This window comes from Ochotona curzoniae, unplaced genomic scaffold (genome assembly GCF_017591425.1).
Source record: "Ochotona curzoniae isolate NIBS_2020 unplaced genomic scaffold, NIBS_Ocur_1.0 contig_291, whole genome shotgun sequence".
Lineage (NCBI taxonomy): Eukaryota > Metazoa > Chordata > Mammalia > Lagomorpha > Ochotonidae > Ochotona > Ochotona curzoniae.
Genome location: NW_024465649.1, coordinates 1,303,702 through 1,329,729, shown reverse-complemented (window position 1 = coordinate 1,329,729; position 26,028 = coordinate 1,303,702). Strand labels below are relative to the sequence as shown.

At 38.5% G+C, this 26,028-nt stretch overlaps 1 protein-coding gene across 7 annotated transcripts in view; it reads left to right on the top strand.

Moving 5' to 3' along the window:
• The first annotated feature begins 697 nt into the window (after positions 1-697).
• Positions 698-26,028, top strand: part of SGIP1 (SH3GL interacting endocytic adaptor 1) — a 190,890-nt gene continuing 165,559 nt past the window's right edge. For 2 of the 7 annotated variants that reach the window (XM_040978632.1, XM_040978633.1), the window contains exon 1: positions 741-942. In XM_040978632.1, coding sequence (XP_040834566.1) covers positions 933-942 — 10 coding nt within the window. In that variant the 5' untranslated portion in view covers positions 741-932. Of the gene's footprint in view, positions 943-26,028 lie in introns of all 7 variants that reach the window. The other 5 variants (XM_040978628.1, XM_040978630.1, XM_040978631.1 and 2 more) reach the window with 5 other exon arrangements.

The following is a 26,028-nucleotide window of genomic DNA, read 5'->3' as shown; positions in this document are numbered from 1 at the left end:
TAGAAATGATCCCAGGCGTTGCCAGCGCGATTCCAGAGCCCCACTCGGGTGCGTTCTTTTGTTTCTTTGTGTTAATGACAATTCCCAGCCCTTCGGCATGTCATGCGCAATTATTCCCCCAGCCCTCTCTCCAAGGCAGCTGGGGTAACATTTTCTCTGCATCATCCCTTTGGGAATAATTGTTTATGATGTGACGTCAGCCGAGTTGCTTTCCCCAGCTTGAATGAGAGAGGGAGGGAGGGAAGAAGAGAGGGAGAGACTCAGAGACGAGTGCTGAGACCGTAGATACCGACGACGTTTGGAATTCCTTCAGGGCAAAAGAAGATTGGAATTAGAGCTCCAGGGTGTGCTGCTAAGACTTAGGACTGCTCAAAATTATTGAGAAGTTTTTCTTTAAAAAAAAAAAAATATCTCTGCAGCAGCGAACCACTTGGATGCTGCTGTTTCAGCTGCAGGGTACATCCTCCCACCCCCACCCCCGTTAAGGTGGCAGTGCAGCTGCCTTAGGTGGGGAAGGAAGAAGGGCTGTTCACTGAGGAATGGGAGGCGGCGGGCGGGGGTGAGGGTAATGAGGCCGGGAAATCGGTTCTGGGCGCTCTCGGGGGGTATTGTGTCAGGAGATGCAGGCTGGCTACCATGTGACGCGGTCCAGAGCTGAAGGGATTGGCCCAGGCAGCGCAGGCGGTGCAGCCGGCCGGCTGGCTGTTCCACTGCCTTTCTCTCTCAGCATCTTCCCAGAGCCTGTAGGTGAAGCCGCAGCAGCAGCAGCATCGATGGCCTGCCTTTTAGGTTAACACTTGTCTCCTGTGGTTTCTGCAGCCCGGACAGCCGACCTCAGCAGCCGCCTTGGGAGGACTTAGCTGGGATCTGGACTTCTACCCACCGGTGTTTTTTCAGACTCCTTGCAAATTAAGGAATGCAATTCTGCCACCATGATGGAAGGTAGGATACGTTGTGTTTTGGTTGACTGACTTGACTTCGGGCAAGGTCTGAGCAGAAGAGAGTAGAAAATTGTGTGCAGCTGGTGTTTGTGTGTTTCCGGAGCCCAGTGGCCAGGGTTTTTGCAAGCAGAAATGCTGTAGTTTGCTTGCAATGGAGCAGGCTCAGCTAATGGGATCAAACCACAGGACTCCAGCCTGGCTCACAAGGGACAGCGATCCTGGCTTCTTTGAGAGAGAACACACTGAAGTGTTTGCAGGGAGCTGAGATAGAGCTGGGGATAAAGCTTGCAGAAAGAAAATAAGTTGGGAAAGGAGATAAGGTTTTGTGCATTGGGTTCCTGGGACTACGCTGATTAAACATTTACAATGGAAACTTGTTTTCGGAAATTGACATTAGACAGAAGAGGTCATTGAGAGAGTTAGCCACAGTCATTGTCAGGGAATTGCTTAAAAATTTTGCAGAGCTTTGTATTTCCTCAATTCACATCTTATTTGTGGGGGAGGGTTTAAGAGGTGCAGCAAATTAAGTCTATGTAGTTTTATGAGGATGTCACTGCAACAGAATATGAGCAATACAAGGAAAAGATCCAGGCCTCCTGGCTCCTGATTCAGGGTCTTATCAGGTTAAAAAAATTTTTTTGTACATCCTAAATGCATTCTTCATGCAGTAGATTTTTGCAAAGCATCAAATGATTATTGCCTGATTCTCTTTTTGTATGCAACACTAGGTATAAGGGGGAGCTTTCCTTGGGAACAAGCTATTAAACTCTGTTTTATTCTAGTAAATTACCCCTCCAAGCCCAGACAGTGACAGTCAAGATTGCCTCAGAAAAGCAGTAAGCTGATCAGGAAAGAAGCAGGCAGCTCTATGCCGGCTTTGATTTTCTGTTTTCACACTCCAGGATGGTGCAAAACTCCCGGCCTTTCCTAAGATGACAGGCAGAAATTTGTCACCAGCCTGGATTTCACAATGCAGAATTCAGTGCAGAATGGGTCTTAAATCAGCCATGAAAATGGCAGAGAGGCCACCTCTTAAGCTAAGGTCGGCCCTACACATTTTAAATGCTTCTTAGGAATTCACTAAAACGGATAAGCAATGATGGTTAGAAAAACAGCAGTAGAACCTGTACTTATTTGGCAGAAATAAATCATTTTCACTTTCTCTGTCATTGTATCAAATACTGTTCATGTAATTTAGGAGTGAGATGGTTGCTAGAGTTTAAGCACATAGCTTTTAGAGAATAACCTCAAAGGAGAGACTGGGTATCAGTTCTTTTATATATATATATAAAAGTATATATATATATATATATACTGATACTCGGTGTGTATATATATATATATATTCTGTTCTTGTTTGCAAATGACTCTCTAGCTAGCTCTTTCATTGTGGGCTTAAACTGCTAATGCTCAGATTAAATTATTAATTTAAAAAAGCATTAATCTTTGAATAGCAAGCAAAGCAAGCAGAAAGTGTATTACTTATGTATTTTTAAATTAAAAGCTTATGTTGACTATCTTCTTCTGAAAACCAGTCCTACAGAGGTACCCTATTTCTTCACCTACATTTTGTATGGCTCTTAATAACACAACTGCATAGATTTTTATTAGATTTCCATCTTACATGCAGAGTTAGAACAAGCTTTCATTTTACTTCTTGTGTTGCAAACCACAGAACTAGTATGTCTGTTTTCCTGAAGGCAGTAACGTGTGTTGATGCTCACTAGTGATTCTTCTGGTAATTTGGTCTATTGTGCCACCTCAGAATGTCAGTTTGAAGCACTGTGATAAGCTTATCTGAGCTGCCTAACCTGAAATGAGAACTGTAACAAAGCCTTGTGCTGGAGCTGAAGCAGCATGATTGCTCCGACTTTGCCAAATTTATCTAATGATGGATGTTATCTTAGCACTGACAGCAATTGGAGGTGATACCGTGGATATGGGTGACTGCTATCGGATGGTTGCAAGTGGACAGGTATTCCCACTGGTTTAAAAATTTAAATGGAAATGTTTTTATTCTCTGTAGTTGCAATCACATAATTTCCAAGTTTTATTATCTTAGTGGTTCAGGGGCCTTAGAAAGGCAGTTAGAAAACTTAGCCAGAAATCAATTTGCCTATCAATAGCCTTTCCACTTCACTGACACTCTTTGATAATATATGCTCATGCTTATGATATTTCATCCCAGGACTTAACCTTTGAATTGGTCTTACTCTGAGGATGTGGTATAGTAGTTGCTATTTCCACTTAACTCAGCCCTAGATAAGACCAAGCTGTTACAGTTTTCTCAATGTTCTTGAAAAGATGAGGAGTCCCCTCCAAGACACCCTAAAGTCATTTTATGACAGCCTCTACTGAAGTATCAGTGAGTTCTGAGAATACGGCCCCAACATCCAGATAGTTGAAATGAGGCCTGTACTCAACTCACCAGTCTCTGTCTCTCTGTTTCTCTCTCTCACACACACATACACACACACACACTCTCTCTTTCTCTCTCACACACACACAAACACACACACTCTCTCTCACACACACACAAACACACACACACTCTCTCTCTCACACACACACACAAACACACACACTTCTAAGAGGGAAGGAAAATGTATTTGCTTGTGGCAATACACAGACATGGATAAAGTATTTGAGTTTGTGCTCAAATAAAGCTTGGCCATGGCAACTTTTCAAGGCTGTTTCCTCACTTTATGTTAGACAAGAGTAAACAAATATTCATCAAAATGGCTAGTAGTTTGGTTTTGTCATCTCACTTGTAGAGACAGTATATAGACTCCATTGCTTTAATGCCTACTGGAAATTTTGTAATAGGTGAGAAATGTTGCTCCCTCTATAGTGATTTTAGTATCTTAGGAAGGAGATACACAATACTGCAGAGACCAAGATTACCAGTAGTTTTGGTTCCATAGTCCACTTTAAATATTATTTTAAAAAAAAACATTTCAAAGAACTTTGATTTGTCACTTCTTGTATTTTTTATTTTGGGGCAGTGGTTGGTATTAAGTTGGTTCTTGCTTGAAGAAACCTGTATGATGGAGTGGTGTCTAGTGTCGTATAAATATGAAGGTAGTAATTTGCTAAGAGGCATTGCCTATGCATACAACACAGGCTAAGTGGTTAGAACAGCAGTTTGACTGGACTTTCCCATAATTTTTAAAGAGTAAATATGGCCTTCTAAAAAAAATGCTTCCTTCCCCAAATAAATAAAATTAAGCCAGGACTTCTTACCATATCTATCTTTGAGATTGCCTGGCAAGCACCTTCCTTGGGCTTGTACAATTAACCAAAGGCATTTTGTCTTTGAGTACATATTCAGGCTTTTAGCAGCATACTAGAAAGATATGTTTCTGGGTGTCCATGATTCCATTCCATTCTAAGTAGCTTTTTTTTTTTAATTAGCAAAAAACTTGCAGGACCTTTTGAACTTCAATGTGTATGATATTTACTGCAGATAATAACATATAAATAAGGGCATCTTACATACAGTACTTCTACTGCACATTTTCTAGTTATCGAAAGTAAAAGCACAATACACTAAGGAAGAAGAATGGTGGAATGAAATTTGAACTCAAGGACATTTAACAGTGATGCTCTAGGAACCTTTTCTTTGTGCATCATGTAGAGCGGGTTGTGTTTATCTAATTGAAAAAGATTCCTTGGTTTATGTGGTTGCATTTTCTGTTGCTATTTAAAGTATAATCCAAAATTATTATTTAAATGCACAATTCTAGATTAATTGTTCCTGTAATGAAGCTTCAAAGTAATAATGGCTTTTATTCCTACTTAGACATGGAGTTTTGTAACCTTTGGAACATTTTTTTAACAAAAGGAAACCCATGGTATCTTGAAGCAAGATCTGTTAATCGAGAATTTTTAAAGGGAATATTTCTGGACCCCTCTCCAAAAGTGATGAAGTTATTCCAGAAAAATCTAAGCATGTGAGATTCCAACATTACAGCCCATCACTTACATAATTTTTCTTCTTCCTCTGGGTTCTGTTTTAAGCAGAGACTCTTTAGAATTAGAAGTGTTCATCCTCTTCCTGGGATCAATTTTAAACTCCTAAAGAAAAAAAGAAAAACGTTTCTTTTTTCCTGAAGTGATACAAATCAGCCATGTCACAACATCAGATAACTCTTTCTTTTGAATTTGACACATGCACTGTGTTTCAAACAAACAGAATGTCAGTAAAACTTAATTTGTATGTCCCTGAATGTATGTTAGTTGGTTACTTGAAACATGTTTTTCCATAGAATAAGAGACAGAAATGCTGTTTAACATCTAACAGTAGTTCATTGGAAGCTATTAGCCCAATATCTAGCAAAATACTAAATATCTACCATCGCTATGAAAGGAACAATTTGGTTACCACGGTAATTAGCCAGAACAGGATAATAGCATTGTGTTTCTAATTTTAAATATTACTGCTTGTATTTGTGCTTAGCTTTCTGGCACCATTAATTTAAGTTAGATTTTTTCCTTAATATGTATTAATTTAAAGAAAAATATGTCATGCATTTCATAGTAACAGTACTAAGAAGTTAGCCATTATGTTTTCCCTCACACTCTTTGCTCAATCCTCCTTTTCTTTCCTTTTTTAAAATTTTTATAAAAACATAATTTCAGTTCATTTTATAACCATATACTTAATGTGCAACCAAACAAAATATTAAACAAATTCTTTACAAAGAAGTTTTAATTAGAGAACAACGAGAATTTAAAGAGACAATCCTAAGATTTTTCAGACAATATTTTTGGTCTATTTAGCAATTTTAGTCTCTTGACACTGGGTTACTTTAATATGATGTACATATCTGTGACTTGCTTACTCAATTTTATCCTAAGAAAGCCTCAGACATTGTGATTAATGTCATTATACATACTCAGAAATGAAATTAAGAGAGGGTGAAAGAATTTACTGAGATAACTGTGAAGGAGTTGGGAAGGAGATAAAGGATAAGGATTAAAGGGGATTTGGGCTCATCCATCTGAAGAATTTGCCTGAGTAAAGAAGGGGCCATAGACAGTGGAACACTGGGGAGCATGGCCATCCAGAAAAAAATCCAAGTGTAAGACAGCAACATTGGGGTTGACTTGAGTTGTAACTACCGAAGTATGGGCAGGCACAGAATGGCTAGTTACCTGTGGGAGAGATATTGGGGACTAGTTTGCTAGGTAACTACATCTGTAGGGTTGGTTAAATAATTTCCAGATTTGAATAGCTTACAACATATTTATTCCTTATTTAGAAAACTTGGATTTCTTTCCATCATTCTTCTAATATCCACAGCCTAGAAGGATATGCATACTATGACCTACTGTGCCTCCTCCAATTCATCTGATGTTGCTTTTGTCCCAATACTCCCACTGCCTGGCTAGCAGTGTTTAGAAAACTATTATCCTGCCTCAGTCCTTTGCCTAAAGCTCTCTTTCCCTAGCTCATGGTGTTGGATTTTATTGTAGTAGTCCTAGCAAAAGTGCTACCTCCTCATAACGCCCTCCCTAGCTTCCTTGGCATGCTAAACTCTCAACTGCATAACAAACTCCAATGAATCCATTTCAATTCCTCTCTCTCCTCACATGTGTGCTAATGGTTTATGAGCCAAATCACTCCCATAGTTGTAAGTTCCATGAAGGAAAGAGTCTGGTCAACCATTACCTGTACCCTTAGCTCTTTCCATTAGTAGAAAATTAGCGTGTTTATTTATGGAATACATGAGCAAAAGTAAGTATAAATGATTTTGATGACTATATACCATTCATTGTTATGCATTGGGGGATTAAGGGGAAATATTGGAAAAATAGAAAAATAAATTATTAATGTATATTCTCATTAGTGAAACAGAATCTATAAATATTAGAATTTAGGAAATAAAACATAAAGTGTAAAATACTAAATTGTGACACAGAGTTAATACGTTTGAGAAGGATAATAAAGTTGTTTCTTTTGAAGAACATTTACCTGAACTGTTTAGTAATTAATTCCAAGGAAATGATGTCATAATGGAAGGAGACATGTGAGAATGTCTTCAAATAAATGCCCAGAAACGTGCCAGTTTTGTCAGTTTCCTATGTTATTCCCTTTTCCTGCTTTTTTTTCTTTTCCCTTTTTCACTTTATACCATCTTTCTCCTTTTGCATTCTTTTACATTTTTTTCTGGTTTATAATCAAATCAGAAAAGGAAGTTTTCTAGAATTAGATTATGACTTGGAATCTTGGAAAGCATGTTTAAATAAATAAGGCATGGTGACCAGTGCCATGTATTTGTCTGTAAAGTTGCAATGTTGTGTGAGGTTGTTCTTATGCCAGCGTATTCCTGATCAAAGAATTCGTTACTCTTAGGGTTACATTATGCTGTTTAATTCGTGCAGTTGAGGCTCTAGTGGAAATAATATGACCCAGAAGTCAGAGTAAAATTTAATCAAAGTGCTGCGACTTTCTGAAACAATAACTTTACATTTCTGGTCTCTGTACAAACAAGAATCAGATAATTTATCTACCATCCCTCTAGGACTTCCAGTGCAAAGAATATTTCACCTTTGTGTAATGAATTTTATTTCCTATATCTACTCCCTCTGGGGTTTGAAATCTAGTGATTGATTCCTCTTCCTTTTACCTGAAAATAAACTTGCCCCTGACACACAGATAACTCAAATGTATTTCTTTCTTTTATTTCTTCAGTCTTCCTCTATTGTTGTTCTTGCATATATGTACAAGTTAGTTTTGCCTCTTAAAACCAAATTGGAAGGAAAAATTCAGTTTTTCAATCTTCCTGTATGGCATGTGGTACAGAATTGTCTATTCATTAAAAAGTGTGTATTGAATGCATACTAGGTGTTGGGTACTGTTCTAAGTGCTGAAGTTTGGCAGTGAACAAAACAAAAATTTTAGTTCATGTGAATTTTCTGAGGAGATATTTTTAAATAATAAAATATAGCATATAGATTACAGTAGGATATGCACTTTGGAGACTAGAATGAGGTGCTGGGATTATCATCAAGGGTGGTGGATTTTGAGGAGACTTTTGAACAAAGTTCTGAGGGAGGAGAACAATGAGAGCAGACCTGGTTATTGAAGGAAGAGTCCAAAATGTGGTGGAAAAGGATAGCCATAAATGATTGGAAAAGTGCTTGCTAAGTGTGCATTTAAGAAAAGGGCATTGGGCATGTGAACCATACATCTAGATGAGATGGCAGAGGAATGATCTGGAAAGAGTCTCAGAGAGGTAATATGTAAATCAGCACCTGTGAGTCCTTCTCGATGACAGGAAAGCCAGTCTCTTTGGCAAAGTCTTTTTTCATGCCTGGATGATCTGTGTGTCACACTGCAGCAGACAATCATAAGTCTGGGATCCTTGTCTAGGTTCTGTATGTGCCTTCTGGTAGTATCTCTCAAATACCTTTGTTCTACAGTTAAGTAATAAGTAGCTTATGAGCACAAAGCCCAAGTTCAAACTAACAGCTCAGATGCAAATTTCACCTTGAACATTTCCATACAAGGGAAGTTATCACCATGATAGAAGTCACTTCAGAATCAGATTTGCAAATTGACTCACAAATTTTTAGATATGTGCAAAATGCCTTTATTTTTATTTTTTTGTTCATTTTGCAATTATGCTTCAGGAATATTATTTTTACGATTTTTGAGGCTGTGCAGTTACTCATGTTACTTATGTGATCTTCAACAAACAGAACACAGAAGAAAATTCTCTAAGGACATTGTCCTAAGATTATTTGACTATTTCACATGCTTAAATCTTTAAGAAAATGCTTCATTCGGTCAACAAATATATGTGAAACATTTACCTCAGTCTGGGTGTTGTGCTACACATTGTGGAAATAATAGCTGACAAAGACAGTGGCAATATCCCTGTCTAGTATGTCCTAGTATATATGCATGTATATGTTTTATTCTTGCAACAACTCAATGCGATAGAAAGGTAAGTTTAACTGCTGTTGTGTTAGACAGAAGGAGCTGTGGATCACAGAGTCTGAATGGATTCAAAATGATCAGCTTATTCTGTGGCAGAGACAGCGATAATTGGCCATGTGTGACTCCCAGTTGTGTGCCCTAAATTTAGTTAATGAAACTGAAGCTCCTAATCACATATACAATTGTTTGGCCCAATCTCTTACTAACAAACAAACAACAACTCATCAGAACTTGGTTGAGAAGGGCTAGTCAACACAGTAACCGTGGTTTACCTTAACGGAATCTCTTCAGTTACTCTCATTGTTTCTTAGAATCTCATAATGAAGAAGTTCATGACACAATGTCTCTAGCACAATGGACTCTAAACTTTTCACACATTACATTTTACAAAACATTTTATCGATTTGTCTGACTCCCACCATGAACAAAAGCCACCTTTTTTCCCCCTGAGACAGACAGCTTGGCATTCACTGATATTCTGTGAAAGCCTTGACCATTATCACAAAAACATGATAGTGTGTGTGCCATCATTTAGAGATTACTAAAGTGATCCAACCTCAATGTACAGTTGAGGAAACCAAAGCCAAGTGAAACATTTAACCAAGGAGTTTTATTCTCACTGTAAGAGAACAAGTCAAAGTTTATTCTGGTGATGATTCTAAAAATGTGAATAGACAAAGACTTGAAATTCATGGTGTCTTTCTTGTTGAAAGGTGTTGAGGCTGGTTGGGTGACAGCCAAAAGACACACAAATGAATGTGTCCCAAGGGCTCTGGTTCTTCTGAGTACACATACAATGGTACCATTTATAGCTCTCTCTCTCCTGTGCTTCTGTGGCGCAGGCATCCACTCTTGGTAAGTCAGCTGACAGTGTGTGGTATGTAGGACTACAACTTGAAGCAGGAATCTATTTCTCCACCTGCAGTATGACCTTGACTGGTTTCAGAAACTATTTGGCCTCAGCTTCTTCATTAGTAAAATAGTAATAATGTTAATGTCCTACCTCTTACAGTTGCCATGATAATCAAATGAGATAATAAATGAGAAGAAAAAATGAAAAAATTGGGCAAAAGCCAGCTACTTGCTTAGTTTGGTTGTTTCTGTGGATTTCTTAGTCATCAGGGCTAGATGTTACTACTTGCTGTTTTGCACTCAATGTGGATTACTGCTGTACTTCCTGGGCAGAGGGCCCTGAACACCATACTGTTCACTTTGTAATACATCTTACCATCCTTTACTGCCAGTGGACATGTTCTGTACTCCTCCTTCCTTGACCACGATGCTGTTACTTGTCAGTCCCATTCATCGCTTTCTTTGGTAAGCTTTCATCACAGTATCATATTTGAGGCAATCTCATTAAACTAACAGAGTTGGCTCATACGATGACATCACTTTGGTTTCTCTACCACACAGTTTCTCAAAGCTGAAAACAGGTACATCCACCTTCACAAATGTGCTTAGTGACCCTGAAAGTTACCCTTGAAAAATTTCCATGGCAATATGTAGTCACAATGTATAGAATGATTATTAACCATTATTGCAGGTAGGATCCTATTCCTGTGATATTAATTTTAAAAATAAAGTCTCTCCTAGATCCCTTGAATTCTAATTAGAAGAACTGTGTTTGGTAGGTGACCAAGCTAGAGTCAATGTTTTAATTTATTCTTGATTTCTCCTTTCATGAGTAAATCCTCAATGGCTGTATAGTGTCATTCCTAGATAGCTCATGACTCTCTTCTCTGTTTTAACCCTTATTAACACATGCAGTCAGAACTTGCTGCATCCATCTTCCAACATATCTGTCTCACAAAGAAATCAATCTCCTCCCCCGACTTTGTTCCCCATGCTCCTAAGAAGTCTGATCTCTGTGTGACTGTGTAAGGCTTTCCTACAACTGCTGCCTTAAACCCTTATCTCTTGCTGCCCGGTTCCTTACCAGTGTCTTTGTGTTGTATTTTCTGTTTCTTCTCTGCATGGTATGCTAACAGTTTGTTCTGATCATCCAAGATCAGACAACTGCACTCCTCATTATTGTGGTCTTATATCCAGCCAATGAAGAGTTAAAAGTTCGCTTCCTCCTCTTCCTAGAGCTAAATTTTGCCTACCAGGGAAACATAGCAGCAGCTTAGGGAACACTGGCTCTGGAGTCAGACTAACCTAGATTGAACCCAATGTTTGTGACCTTGAGAAGCTAATGAACCTGTTTCTTCCATCGGGAAAATGAAAACGATAATGGTCTCTTTCTTGTGGGTAATTTAGCATGCAAGATTATAAGAATTAAATCAAGAAATGTATTTCTAGCCCTGCAGGATTATTCATACAGGAAGAATTGATGAACGTAAGATATCTTTAAATCTCTGTTTTTACTATTTCTGTATCCATCTATTTAACTATTGAGAGTTTTGCTTCAGAAATTGGCTCTAAATTTTTTCACATCAACATAGATTTATACTTTTTGAAGCCTCCTAATATTAAGCAATCAATAAATGATAGCTCTTAATAGCATTATCATCAAATATGTTTATCTCAAATGTGTTTTGAATATATACTCATGCACACATATGTCTGTGCATATGCACATGTGTGTGTGTGCAGGCACATTTGACTTTCTGACCTTAGAGTATAACCTGTATCCTAGGCTCTCTGTGTATTCAAGGGCATGGACTGTAGGAATGGACTGTCCAGATTCAAACCCAGGTATCTCCTGATGGGCCTTTGACACTGCAGTTAAACTGCCACATGGGATGCTCACATCCTGTGTCAGAGTGACTTGTTCGAGCCCCTGTTACCTCACTTCACCCCAGCTCCCTATTCATGTGCATCCTGGGAGCAGCAAGTGATGGCTCTGCCACCCACATGGGAGTCCCACATTGAGTTTCAGGCTCCCAGCGTTGGCCTGCCTCAGCCTTGACTGCTGTAGGATTTGAGATGTGAACCAGCAGATATGGATGATCTCTCACCATCTGTGTCTTAGTATGTCTGTCTTTCAGATAAAGTGAAAATACTAAGTAGTTTTTTCTTAAATTCTTGTCCGCTCTGTGACATGTTTTTAACATTTCTATGATTTCATTTATTCTTCTGTACAAAATAATCCCTATATGAAAAGGCTATTAGAAAGATTAAATAAGTTCTGTATGTAAAAATGTTTTATTGCAATTTACTGTGATGTATTACATATCCCATATGTGATGCATACAGATATATATACAGCAAATGCTGTTCTTTGTATGCATAGCATATGGACTACGTAATATATCTTAATAAATTATAATGAATACAGAGTGAATGTTTTACAGGAAAGTATATGATAACTGTTTGAGGAGATAGTTGCATTTATTTTGGGTTGCATATTGTATAATGTATCCATGTGTCATAGCAAAGTGGCCCAACAGGTCAGGCAGGGCTTTGGACAAGGAGGTGAAGTTGAAATCCATGCTGAGGTGATGGGAGGCCACACAGAGGTCCAAGGAGAAGGCCATTCTCTTTACCTTTAAAAAAAACTCCTTGAATATTGGATTTCTGTAACAACAGAAGGCATTTTGGCTTTTTTGTTTTTCTTTTCCAAGGAGGAATTGTATTGCCTCTTCCCTGAACCCCAGATTTCACCCTGAACCCCAGATTTCTTTTTTTTTAATTTTTATTTATTTATTTATTTATTGTTATTAACATTGCATTATGTGATACAGTTTTGTAAGCACTGGGGAGTCCCCCCACCCTTCCCACCCCCCTCCTCCCATAGTGGATTCCTCCACCTTGCTGCATAACCGCGGTTCAAGTTCAGTTGAAATTCCTTCATTGTAAGCATATACCCAGCATAAAGTCCAGCGTCCCATTGTCCAGATAAGTTCAGTGGCCTCTTGGGAAGACCTTCTCTGGTCTGAAGGCAGGGCTGACAGAGTAAATGAACCCCAGATTTCATAGAAAATTCTAGATCTGATCACTGTGTCTCCTGAAGAAATGTTATCCAGATCTCAGCATGGCAATGTCCTACAGCTGTGCTATTCCAGGGAATGCAGAAAGCACTGGGGAAGTTTTCTGAAAGAAAAGGAGAACTTGAATAAGTAAAATAGGGAAGCTGGATATGGTTCATTAATTGTTACTCATTAGTCATTCTAAGCGAGATATGAATAATAGGGACCATTGCGGGTGAGAGAAATGAGAACTCTTTGCACTATATCACAATTTTTATGTTGTAAATTTAAAACCATACTGGAATTTAAATCTTATTTAAAAAATAACAACAGAGCATGTGTCTGTGTCAATAGTACATTTTAAAGGAATCATTTTGTTCTAGGATACTACAAACCATTGATAATGCCACCCATAAGAATTGCCAGCCAGTAAAGAATAACTAAATTATTATGAAAACAAAATTATTGCCCAAGATACTTTGTTCTGAATCTTTCCATTTAGTTTGGTTTTCAGCTTCTCACATTTTACTTTGTATGTTTCGGTGGCATCATATTGTAAAACACATTTTAATAAAATATTTTGGATGTGTCAGAGAATTTGTAATGCCTTTTTTGGTAGTTACATTATATTCTACTATACTAACATGGAAATCTATTTCTCCTTTTACTTAACAATCTATTAGATATATCTCTTTTCTATCACAGTATCATTTTTTTAAAAAACTATTATTTCAAAGACAATTCAACCTTCAGTTGACTTTTTTTTAAGATTTATATATTTATTTATTTTTATTGGAAAGGCAGATATACAGAGAGAAGGAGAGAAAGGAAGATCTTTCATCCGATGGTTCACTCCCCAAGTGGCCACAATGGCTGGAGCGAAGCCAATCCGAAGCCAGGAGAGTCTTCCAGGTCTCCCACTTGGATATAGGATTCCAAACCTTTGGGCCGTCCTCGACTGCTTTCCCAGGCCACAAACAGGGAGCTGGACAGGAAGTGGAGCTGCCAGGATTAGAATTGGCACCCATATGGGATCGCGGCATGTTCTAGGCAGGGACTTTAACCGCTATGCTATCATGCCAGGCCCAACTTTTTTTTTTTTTAATATGAGAAACAAAATATTTTCTGACTCCGTGGTGAATAGAGGGTTATAGTTCCCAACTTTGCATTTATAGCATCATTGTAGTTAAGGCTTAACATTGCTTTGATTTTTTTTAATATTTCTAACAGATGTTCAATTCTCAAAAAACTATAATAAAATACACATTTTCAAGATCTGCAAAAATATGCATATCATTTGCAAGTTTATTTATAAACCCCAAATTAAGCACTTGTGTTATTTACTTTGCAGTAAGAACAAACACAGCCCTTAGATGTTGCTTTTTTTTTTTAACCTGTGTTCCATGTTTCTTTTTCTCCTGACCAGTTCTTCAGTCAGACTAGCAAAAACAACAGTGAAGAATAACTCCATTTATAAGGCACATGCTCTTGAACATGTACAACGCACAGGTGGTAGCTTAGCTGTCTCTCCCTGTGTCCTGTGAAGGTTATTCTTATTGCCATTTGATGAATGAGCAAACCTGGGTTTACTGTCACACACATAACTAACGGGTGGCAGTGCAAGACGGGGCCAATAAGTGCAGTTTATATGATCTCTGAACCACTGTCTTTGCCACTGTCCCTTCCCATGGCCTGATCTAGGAAGCTGAGAGAGCAAGGCTCTTCCCCATTGTCACAGACACTTTATCTGAGATCTTCTTATTGACACTCATCACCTTGCTGAACCCTTCAACCACTCTGTTTTGTTGGTTGGGTGTTTTAAAGAGTTTTTACAGACTTCAGGAAATTCATTCAGTGACTCACTGTCCAAGATCGTGCTGGCTTTCGTTCCTCCACTTCCCCCTCTTTCCTTCATCATGTGCTGATTTGCACAGTTAAATGGCTCCCTCCAGGCTTCTCTTTCCCTTGTTCTTCTGTTTGCTGACCTGATTTGCAGGCTGCTGTTGTTTGCTGTGCTCCTGTGCTGTGGTCTCGGCCCTTCCCACTTTCCTCTTCCCAACAGATTTAGGTGGCAGCACAGCATCGTGGATCAGGTGGCAGCCTTTTGAGCTGGGTGGTTTGGTTTGAGTTCTGACTCACTTTACTTATTGTGCTATCTTATGTATTTACATCTCTTTTCTGTGCCTCTGTTTGGTTTCCTCAGCTTTTTAATCAGCATGACAACACTAACAGTTATCTCATGGAGTCATTGTAAAGAATAAATAGCAAAGTTTGTGTATATAAAGTTCTTAACTGGGTGCCCGGCACACGATAATTGCTCATTTAATGGATCTCTGCCTCTTCCATGTACATTTGCATAACTATACTAATTTATCCAAGAAAATTCTATTATTTGATCAAGAGTATAATGACTCCAAGCACTATAAAAAAAAAACTCTTCTCCCAGAAAAAAGTGTTTCCACTCCTTTGTTTTCAAGTTCACTTTGGCCACAATAAACAGAGCTAGTCCTATGCCACTGGGACCTCAGACTGCAATTTTTTAGCCAAGTTTTGTTCTCTCTAAATTTTTCCAGGTCTGGCTCTTCAGTTCCCAGCAGCCCATTTCCAACAGAGGCCCCTTGGTCACAGCTCATAGCTAGGTCTTCACTGACGTGAGCCTGCTATATTAGAAACTATTCTAAAAGCTAGGAAAATGATGAATCTTCCTTGACATGGTGAGAGCAATGGGTCATGCATACATGATCACTCGACGTGCAGGTGGAAATCAGTGAGAGTAAAGAATTCAAAGTAACCCTGTTGATTATATATTTGTAGCTTCCCAGTACAGGTCATATTTCTTTTTTTTTTAATTTTAAAAGATTTTTCAACAGAAACAAAACTGTGCATATTTATGGAGTATCGAATGTCTATAAAATATATATTCTGAAATGTCTCTTCAAGGTGAAACTACCTACTCAAGTATCCAATAACTCTTTATAGTAAAAAATGAATACCTTGTTTGCTAGATATTAGGTAGAAATAATCAGTGCATTAATAGTACCTGTAGTAACGATACCGGGCAATTAAACCTTGGAACTTCTTTTACCCAGCTATGTCTATCCAGCTATCTATGAATAGTCTCACTTACTCATTGTTGCCACTGTGTGAGACTCTACTGTTTTCAGAAAAGTTCAGTGGGTTCTTTCCTCAACTTAGTATAAAAATAAAAAGCCAGGAGGAGATGGCTGTAGACAGGGAAGTTTTATTTGCAAAGTGACCAGGTGACTGTAGAAAGAAGAGGGAAGGGAAAAGCGCCTCCTGGGAGATAACCAGGGTTGGGGTGGAGATAGCCACTTGAAGGGAGAGAGGGAGAAACGCCAAAGGTTTTTGGAAGGATCTTGGCATTTTAAGCATTTCCTGACCCCTCCTTGTCTGGGCAGTTACCTGCAGAGAACACATGCTGTATTGAGTGTCTCTCAAACAGTTAAGAAATGACTGGAAAATTATTGTGCACCCAATTGAAGGTGTGGCCAAGATTTTAGCAGGCTTAAATGGTCTCATCTGTCACTGAATCTTACATTAATAAGTCTTCTGCACCAATCAGAAAGGCTTTGTTTCATTATCACTGAGCACAGCCTTTAAGGAGGTTGGCAGAGCTCCAAGAATTCTCTACTCATAGTTGCTTGCTGTGTTGTCTTAACTCACAAGTTAATACGATTTCCAAAACAAGACAACATGCTTCATAAAGTGTAAATATGAGATTGGAGTCAAGTTTAGAAGAGAAAATGCAACAACCCTGAACTCTACCAAGGTAAATATATTTTGTTTTTACAGTGTTATGAGGCTTGATAACTTTCTCAAAGACCCAACTAAATAAGGTTCTCTGGTTTATGCAAAGAATTCACATCTGAGTTTCTCTGTACTTTTTCCATGCTACGTGACCTTTCCCTAGATGTAGTAGTAGAAAGAACAAAAAGATTTAAATATCATTCCACCTTTCATAACTGACTTGAAACATGTTGCTTTGATTAAGACACTGTCTATAAAATCAACTTACAGAATTATCTTTAAATGAGGTAATCTTAAAGATTATCTTGAACCAAATTAATGCCTTAATCATCTCAGCTAATTAAAGAATATTAAATCACACTGCATTATTTCTCCTTGAACTCACAGATTTAGTCACCAAGTGACAATCATTTCTTACCCTTCAGAATGGCTCAATGTATTTTTCTTTCCTACTTCTGTTATCACCACCATAAATCTGGACCTAGTTTTCAATGTCCACCTCTCCGTTTAAACCCAGTTTGCCTTTCAGACCATATATGTATCCTTTTCATATATGTCCTCACTTATTCACTTATTCTGGCCCAAATCCCCCATTGCTCCTTTCTTTAGCAATATCAAGTTCTCTTGGCTTCTATAAACAAAACCTTCCCAAAACAAACTTTCAATTTTCCACATACTCATTTTATTTCTAAGTCTTTGTCAATGCTGTTTTCTGCCACACTCTCCATCTACTTCTTCCAGTTCCTTCAAGGCCCTGTCCAAATGCAGAACTGTCCCTCTAGTTCACAGAGAAACATGTATACCAAGCATTATCATGATGCCATGATCATAGTAGATACTCCATAAATAGTGATTCAATTAACAACTCCCTTCCACCAAAGATTCCCTCACTACTTCAGCCTGCATCCTCACCAGAGTTCTTTAAACTCTAACGACACAAACTCAGCAGCACAGATTTCGTAATTCAGAGAGTTGTTTTGTCGTCATGCACTCAAATAAATAAATAAAAGATAAATAATTTTTTAAATTGGATAAATTCTGGTCCCGATCATTTCTCTTATACACTGGAGAAGGAAGAACCATTTCCTATATGCCAAGCTCTCTTCAGAGAGCTTTTTCAGTACTTCATTCACTAAACTATTACAGCATTGTGAGGTATGTGTTAGAGTATTCCAATTTTGAGAGGTTAAGTAATTTACTCAAGATAAGAAGGGTGGAGCATTATTAAAGTTGGACTGAATGCAAAGATTCCAGCTATTGGGCAAAGTCATCAGCATGATTCCAAGTTACCTTTCACACCACTGTAAAATGTGGCAGAATAATGCAATATTTTATCTGAACAACTCTGAGACTGAAACAACATCACTCCTCAGTCCACCTCTGTGGTTAGTGGACCAAAATGCTGTCTTTTAGGAATGCTGTCTTTTAGACAGTCCTCTAGACCTGATTTTTGGTTATTTGGAATCCCCAGTAGCATGCTCTTCTGAATGTTTATAAGCATATCTACTTCTGTAGTTTGGTGTGAAACAAAAACAACCCCTTCCTCACCCAGGCTGCAGGTCCTCTTTCTCAGCCTTCAGAACTGCCACAGGGCTAATGGCAGGATGTGCTACGGTAAGGAAGCTCTGCTTCCTGGAGCTTCTCTGGCATGCCTTCCCAGGAAACTTCACTGCAAGCCTTTAACAACTGAATAAAAATGAAGTGGGCATTTGTATTTCCCCACTGATTGGTTTGGCTCAACCTGATGCACACTCAGATTCACAAAAGCTTAGACAGGCTTGCTTCCAGACTTGCAATGGAGCTGGAGGAAGGCAGGCTGCTTGCCCAGCATCCTGCAAAGCATGGCCTGGGATATGGGTCACTGATAGCCTTTAAAATCAAGACTCCAGAATCCCTAGCCCCTCCCAGAAGTCACAGGACAATTTATGCAAGATGCCCTACTTCTTGTGCCAACTGGATCCTATTCAAATGAGAGTACTGATCAGAATAAGTTTTTGAAATGTGAGTGCATCTATCATGGTAAAATGATCTGTAAAACAAGATGTCTCAGACTGTCCCCCTGTTATTCAAGCTTAATATGTTTTGTTCTACTTGAAAGCTTTTTCTTCAGAAAAACCTAGATCTTGAACATGTGAATATCAATTATTTAGGAGAACGTTACCCTAGTTAAATTTTTTTTCTGAGTTCCAATTTCACAAGCAATAATTGATATTTGCAAGTTTATAATCCAGGATTCCAGTGTTTGTGCAATGAATTTTAGATCCACAACAACAGGTAATTCATAGATATGCTGAGGTAAGAATAAGAATCCTCCACTTAGGGATGCAGCGGTTTAGACAGGGTGAATTCTAGAATAAACTTCACTAATATCCAGCATTCATACTTCACCATGTTCTGTTTCTCTCAGGAGTAGCTAACTATAATTTAGAGGGATTCTCACCGAAATCAGTGAAACAGCTTTGGATTTTTAAACAAATGGTAAATTTTCTTAGTCCATACTTGCTGCAGATGATGCTAATTCATCACCTGCACTGGCCAAATGCAGCCTGCATCAGAATCTGCTACAAAATGCTAACTGGATTTGGTGCTTGAAGATGAAAACATTGCTAAATTTCTATACTTTGAGAAATTTAAAATAAGCTTCTTCTCTTTTTCTTCTTTTTAATTGGTGCCTGATAGCAAATACACATGTCAACATTCTCCCTTACACATGTTTGAATATCTTGAGACAGGCTTGCCAACTGTTCTTCAAACACATCAGGAAGATGAATCACTTTTTTTGGTCCTCCCAGCTCTGGCAATGGCATTGGAATAGTTGTGCTGATACGAGTAGGTGAAGAAAAGGAAGAGCAAAGGCCAGATTGTGGCAGAGGGAAAATATCTAGGTACCTGCTAGATTAAGTTTCCATGTAGGCACAGTAACAAACCCTGAACTTGCATACCGTAGAAATAGCTCACTTCTTATTTCATTTATATTTTGCCACCTCTGAAATTCAGATGTTTAGAGAGGAAAGTTAATAGTCTATTATAAGAAACTTAACATTTATGGATTTGCAGTTCAACTTCAAATGCTTATTTTTTATTCTTCCAAAAGAGTCCCTTATATGATACACATGTTGCATGTTAGTTTCCTACCACTGGGACATGAACTCTGTGAGTATGAGAGGTAGGGATACATATTTGTTTTCAACTGCCACCCCCCAAAAACAATCAATGTGTCTTACATATGGTAGATTCGAATGAAGAAACACATAAATAACATTTAGTATGAATAGTTTTATCTCAGAATGTTATGCATGTGAACAAATCTTTTAGTGCAGTTCCTCTTGACTGCAAAAGTTTGCTATGTTAGAGACAATTACACTGCTCTCTCTCCTAGTCATATTATACTGAATGTTAAGCCGGTTTCAGTTATGTGCAACCCACACAGTTGTGTAATGGCCTGCACTGACAGGACTCCTGAACTTGGTTTGATGCTCTGTTGTGCCTTTCTAAAGCCTTAATCATTTTGAATGGCAGGGGGCTGGAGGGAGGAGAGGCTTACCTTTCTAGTTTACCCCAAAGCCCACACAAATGATGCTACCAGTTTACCTCTAAGCCTAATAGGCACACTGTGCTAGGCTGGCAACTGTGGGTTTCCTAGAGTGGCTTTGATTGTACCATGTAGAATTCACAAATAATGGCTGGAATTTTGTATATATAGTTGACATTGTATTAAAAAATAAACAGCAACAACAATAACAAAATTCCATCTACAGCATCCACTTGATCAGAGAGAAGTATCCTTGTCACTTGAATTCCAGATGAAAATCCTTGGAGTTCCACACTGTGCAAGGGTTGTGATTTGGTTTCAAATGATCGAAGTGTTGCTCTTTATGGGAGATGACCTAGAGGGGTGCTAGCATGTGTCAATAACTCCCAGGCTTCTCCCTCCAGCTGAAGGAATGGGAATGAAGCTGAATGAAAGTGAAAGATCCTTGGAAAACCTCTGGGCAAATCCATACTGTTAATCCCCTTTCAACAACTTCTCCATCTGTTTTCAGATTTCAATGTGTGTAGGAAACATACACTACTGTGTTAAAATGTATGTTTCGATGCAGGAAGTGGGCATGACACTTGTGATTTTTGCTTTTCTGGTAAGCAAGAGAAAGGTGATTGCTATGAGACCCATGTTGTTGAACCATGGAACATACTTTCCATAGCTGACAGAGGCAGTTGTTAGGAAAGATCCTTAATGCCTGTTTCATCTTGGCTTATGGTGGAGTTACTATCAGTCTTGCTTCCATGCAATACATACACTAATAGGTCACTACACAAGTGTGTGCATGCATGCTAGAGAATCAAATAGCAGAAATGTCTGACTCAAACAGCTTTAAACAGTGAAATTTATTATCTTATGCAAGTGAGAGTATACAGGATCTGTTAATGTCAGGCCCTAGGAGCAGCCTCCACAATGTCATCAAAAACCCTTGCTTCTTCTCTCTCTGCCGTCCTCACTGTGCTAAAATAACTGTGACTGTAACAGCTGTCTTCTTCAGATAACATAATGTCCAGAGGCAGGAAGAATTGTCACTCTGGTCTGTTTAAAAGGCAATACATTTTCTCAGAAGCCCAAAGCAAAAATTTCATATTTCGAGTCACGGATCTTTTCCTAATCCATTCACTTAACCATGGAAGAGAGATGCCTGTGACTGGCTTAGTGAAATGAAAATAATTGGGGTTTGATTGCTGAAGAAGGGGTTCAGCACCCTTTGAACTACAAGGATGTATGGGGAACTGGGCATTTGAAAAACATATAAATTGTGGGGAAATATGTGATGACTGAGGGAGAGGGAATCGCTACTAAGCTAGACCGACCAGTGTCTACCCGCACAACCACCAACAAAGGGCCATTATTTCAAGAAGAGCAGTAGACTCTTCACAAATCTCATCACAAATCTGTTGTCAGACTGAAAAGTTCAAATCTCTTCATTCCCTTCATTGGATTTGCCTCCCCCTGAAGCCAGCCTCCAAAATATTTGATTTTGAAAAACAATAGCCATTTCTGTGTAACTCTTTGAGAACAAATGATCATCCATGCTTAGTTACAAAGCAGGACAGGAGCAGTAATGTGACAATGAAATAAGTACCCTGTTGGTGCCATTCATTTACTTGATTGATATAATAAACATTTTCACATCCATAGTTCACACTGGGACAAACTGAGGAAACTCTGAAGCCCAGCACTGTCTGGATCCACTCACTGAATTCTCATCATTTTAACCAACATTGTGAGGTATGGTTCCTCTGTTAAGATACCAGATGAAATTTTACACTAAGTAGTTAAAAACACTATCAGATTTCTTGATAGCATTCCCGGAAGATCCAGTGAATTGCCAAAAACTACTTTTAAAAATATATTAAGAGAATTACATGCTTGATATGAACTCCCATAGTTAGACCACACATTGAGTGAACCTTCAGTCCCCATTTATTTATAAATGTTACTTAAAAAAAGAAATGCAGAACAGCACGGTCAGTAAAAATATAGATTCCAAAACACAACTGGCTAGGATTAAGTCTCGCCTGTGCAATTAAGCAGCTGTGTGACCTTAGGCAAGTTTAAAAAATGTGCTACGCTTTGGTTTCCTCACTTGTGAAAGGAGGATGAGCATATCACATACCTTTCCTGACTGCTGTGAATATTCAGTATGCATATAAACGTAAGGGTGCTTAGCACAACGGAAGCACTTCATAAATATTAACACATTTGCGTGCTTTTACATTTCTGCAAGGGACACATTTTTGCTTATATTTTACACCCACTTTTTCTAATCCATAAAAGGATTCTGAAAGATGATATTTGAAAGCTGTTCAAATATCAGTCCTTAATTGAATATATGCTATGTGAAAAGCACTATTTGGGGTACCAAGCAAGCATTATCTTAATGAATTTTAAAAATAGCTTCCAGATGTAGAATTTTTTTCCATTTTATAGGTGAATAAACAGAAGCCCGGAGATATCAGCCATCTTTCACAGTGACATGTACTTTATCAGTTGCATTGCCGAGGTTGTGTTCCAGCCTATTTGAATCTCATAGACTTAAATTTATAATACCTTCAATATAAATAAATGTAGATTAGGACATTAAATTACTTGGTCACAATCTTTCTTGGACCCCATGTTCCCTTTCCTCAATTTGGTCAATAAGTATGATATGAAAAATTTATTTTGAGTTAGAAAAGGTAAGAGAAGTTAAATGATAAGTAATCAATAAAACACATCAGAGCTGGAGAAAATGATCAGCTATTTTATAAGGGTGTTGCTACTAAGTGACTGTTCAATAAAACTTGGAGTCTATAAAACACTTCCATTTTTTTCAGTAAGCAAAGCAAGATTTATTAAAGATGTTAAGGATGGAAACCTCCTGTTCAGTATCAGGAGGGAGCTGGCTACAAGACGAAAAGACCCCAGCACTTTTATATCTAATGGAACTATCAGAAGACATTAATTGTACTGTAGCTAGTACATTATTTATAGAAGTTTGGTAAAAAAAAAAAAAAGAGTGCCCAGGATTTGAGGCAAAGATACTATGTCCATAATGCAAATGAGAGACACCCTGAGTTCTCAAGTCAGGTCCTCTTGCTTCTCACGTATTTCCATGTCATGTCTTAGAATGACAATGGTAGGACTTTAGAGAGCACAATTGTTTATTCAAATGAATGATTTACCTCGGGTCCAATGTGTAAAACAGGTAAGTATTTTTCATTAGTGCTAATTTCTACATTCAGCTTTGTACTACAGTTACAATAAAGTACTTAAAGAAGACTGCAAGAATATATCAGGCTTAAATTTCATCTCCAGTTTTCATTCATTTTGTTTTTTTTGTGGCTGATTCAATAAAGTCTGGAATGACATACAGTAATAGCTACAAACGGTAAAAGCTCTGGAGCTCTTAATTCCCTGAGAATACTTCCATATAACTTTGGCTAGGTATAAGAAAATATTTTAGCCAGAAAATCTCTACCTTTCATGTGTTAGCGTCTATTACTGAGCCTTTCTCTCTGCTCCACCCATGTACTAATCCTTCAGCTATGCTTCAGTAAACAAGGAACAGAGTAGGTAGTGTCCCCATCTTCATAGAGCTTTGGAGTATGGTGACTTCAAATCTGGACTTCTTATACAGGAGATGGTGTTAGCTTCTTCATCACTCTTTGGCAAATGCAATTGATGGTAGAGAAAATTTTGACAAAGATGTTAAGGGTTAAGGATTTCCCTTTCAAGAGGAAATTATTTGCATTGATAGAATTTTAAACAACTTTAAAAAGTAAAAAAAGATTCCTAGTAGAGGTAGTAGAGGGGGCATCTAAGTAAGAAAGCCTGGGATAGAGGCTGTGGTGAGAGTAGGACAGTCTTGACCATGAGTTCTCCATTTACTCAGCAAAGACAGCTGAGTATTTCACCCCAGCAGCAGAACATTCTTAGGACCCAAACATGACATTTCGTTTGTCTGTTTGCTTTTAAAAAATATCTTGGGCTTTTTTCCTTTTTATTTCAAGATTGCTTAAGAAGCAAAGTAATATATAGAAAGAGAAAAAAAAAATCTTTGATCTACTTGTTAACTTTCCAATGACCGCAATAGCCAAAAATGGGCCAAGCTGAAGCCAAGTGCTAGGGACACCATCCTGGCTTCCCATTGTCAGGAGCTCATGTATTTGAGGCATCGTCTATTGCCTCCCTAGGTGCAGTAGCAAGGACCCAGTTTGCTCTACAAAACGAAGCTGGAGAAACCGGAAGTATACACTCACAGTACACTCCCCAAATGGCTGTAACTGCTGGAGCTGAGCTGATCCAAAGCCAGCAGCCAGGAGTTTCTACCAAGTCTCGCACATAGGTGCAAGGTCCAAGGCCTAGAAACAGACCTTGAATACAGAGCGGTGAGACAGGATATGCAACTGGTAAGGTGCCAAGGGGCAATGAAATCTGGCAGGTATAAGGTTCCCTGTAAACAGAATAATATGTAATTTTTAATAATGAAAACATTGAAATTTAGTTTTAAGCTATTGACCTCCCTGTAATGTAAACTTTCTTCTTCTTTTTTTTTCTAGTTGTTGTGGTTGTTATTCTTGCTAAATTTTTAAATTAGGTATTTAAGGGAAACTGAAACGGGTGAGAAATTTTCCTGAAATATGAATATTAAACAGAAACAGGAAAAAGTCTACCTCAAGAGGAAAAATATTCAATGATCTTAATCTAAATATACAGTATAACTCAGATTTGCCTGAGAATGGGGGACAGCTCAATGACTAAATTTCCACCTTGCCAGTGCCGGCAGCTCATATGAGCACCGGTTTGTGTCCCAGCTGCTCTACTTTCCATCCAGCTTCCTGCTTGTAGCCTGGGAAAGCAGTCAAGAATGGCCCAAAGCCTTTGGACCCTGCACCTGTGCGGGAGATTAGGTAGAAACCCCTGCCTCCTGGCTTTGGATCAGCTCAGCTCCAGCAGTTACAGCCATTTGGGGAGTGTACCAGCTGGTGGAGGATCTTTCTTTCTCCATAAGTCTGATTTGCTTTTTCAATGAAGATAAATAACATGTAAATATATATATATATATATATGCCTGTGAGGAAACCTAGGAAGGGTTGAGGAAATATCAGTGTCTGTGTCATGGTCCAAAGCGTTGGGCTTGAGGCAGTCCACCTCAGCATAGCGAAGTGTTGCATAAGGCCAGAGGACTTGGGGCTGTGTCTCTGGCTGACTCCTGGGTTTCTTGGAGGAGTACATTTTTGTTGCAGCATAAGTGACTTCAGTGCAGAGCTCTGCTTTAACAGATCAGGCAACCAAAATCGGAGAACAAAGTTATTTGCCCAGTTGCAACCCAGAAGGGCAGAGGAAACACCACAGTCCAATCTCTCCCCACCCAACACACAAACCTGACTCCTAGTTCACACTGCCCCAACCAGGCTCTTCACAACGGAGGACAGATTCTGCACATTGAGCATGTTTGGGGGAAGCGCTGGTAATTTTGAACTCCTCAGTGGGCTGACTGGCTTAGCAGCTGGGAAATTCTGAATCACATCAGATGGAATGTTTTGTTTACTTCCTCCCCACATTGCTAAAAGGGAGCGTTTGCTCCCTCTCCCCCAACTAATTTGCTGGAAGCCATAAATAATTTCCAGTTCATCTGGTCTCACTTCTGACCAATGTCTTCCTGTGGCTAATTTCAGACAAGCAATAGCATTTGAAATATTTCATTTATTTTCAGAAGATAGCAAACAGAAGGAAGAATATCTTTTTCATAACTCTTACTTTGGTAAAGTTGCAACTCCTTACTACCAGCAGCCAAATATAACACATAAGTCCCATCTAGGCTAGCCAGTACTGCCAGGAGTAGATTTGTGTGTTCTGAAATTGTCAATCAGTTTGTTAAATTAGAATTGTCAGCAATCATCTAGTTCAATAGATTAGGAGCCCTTTTAG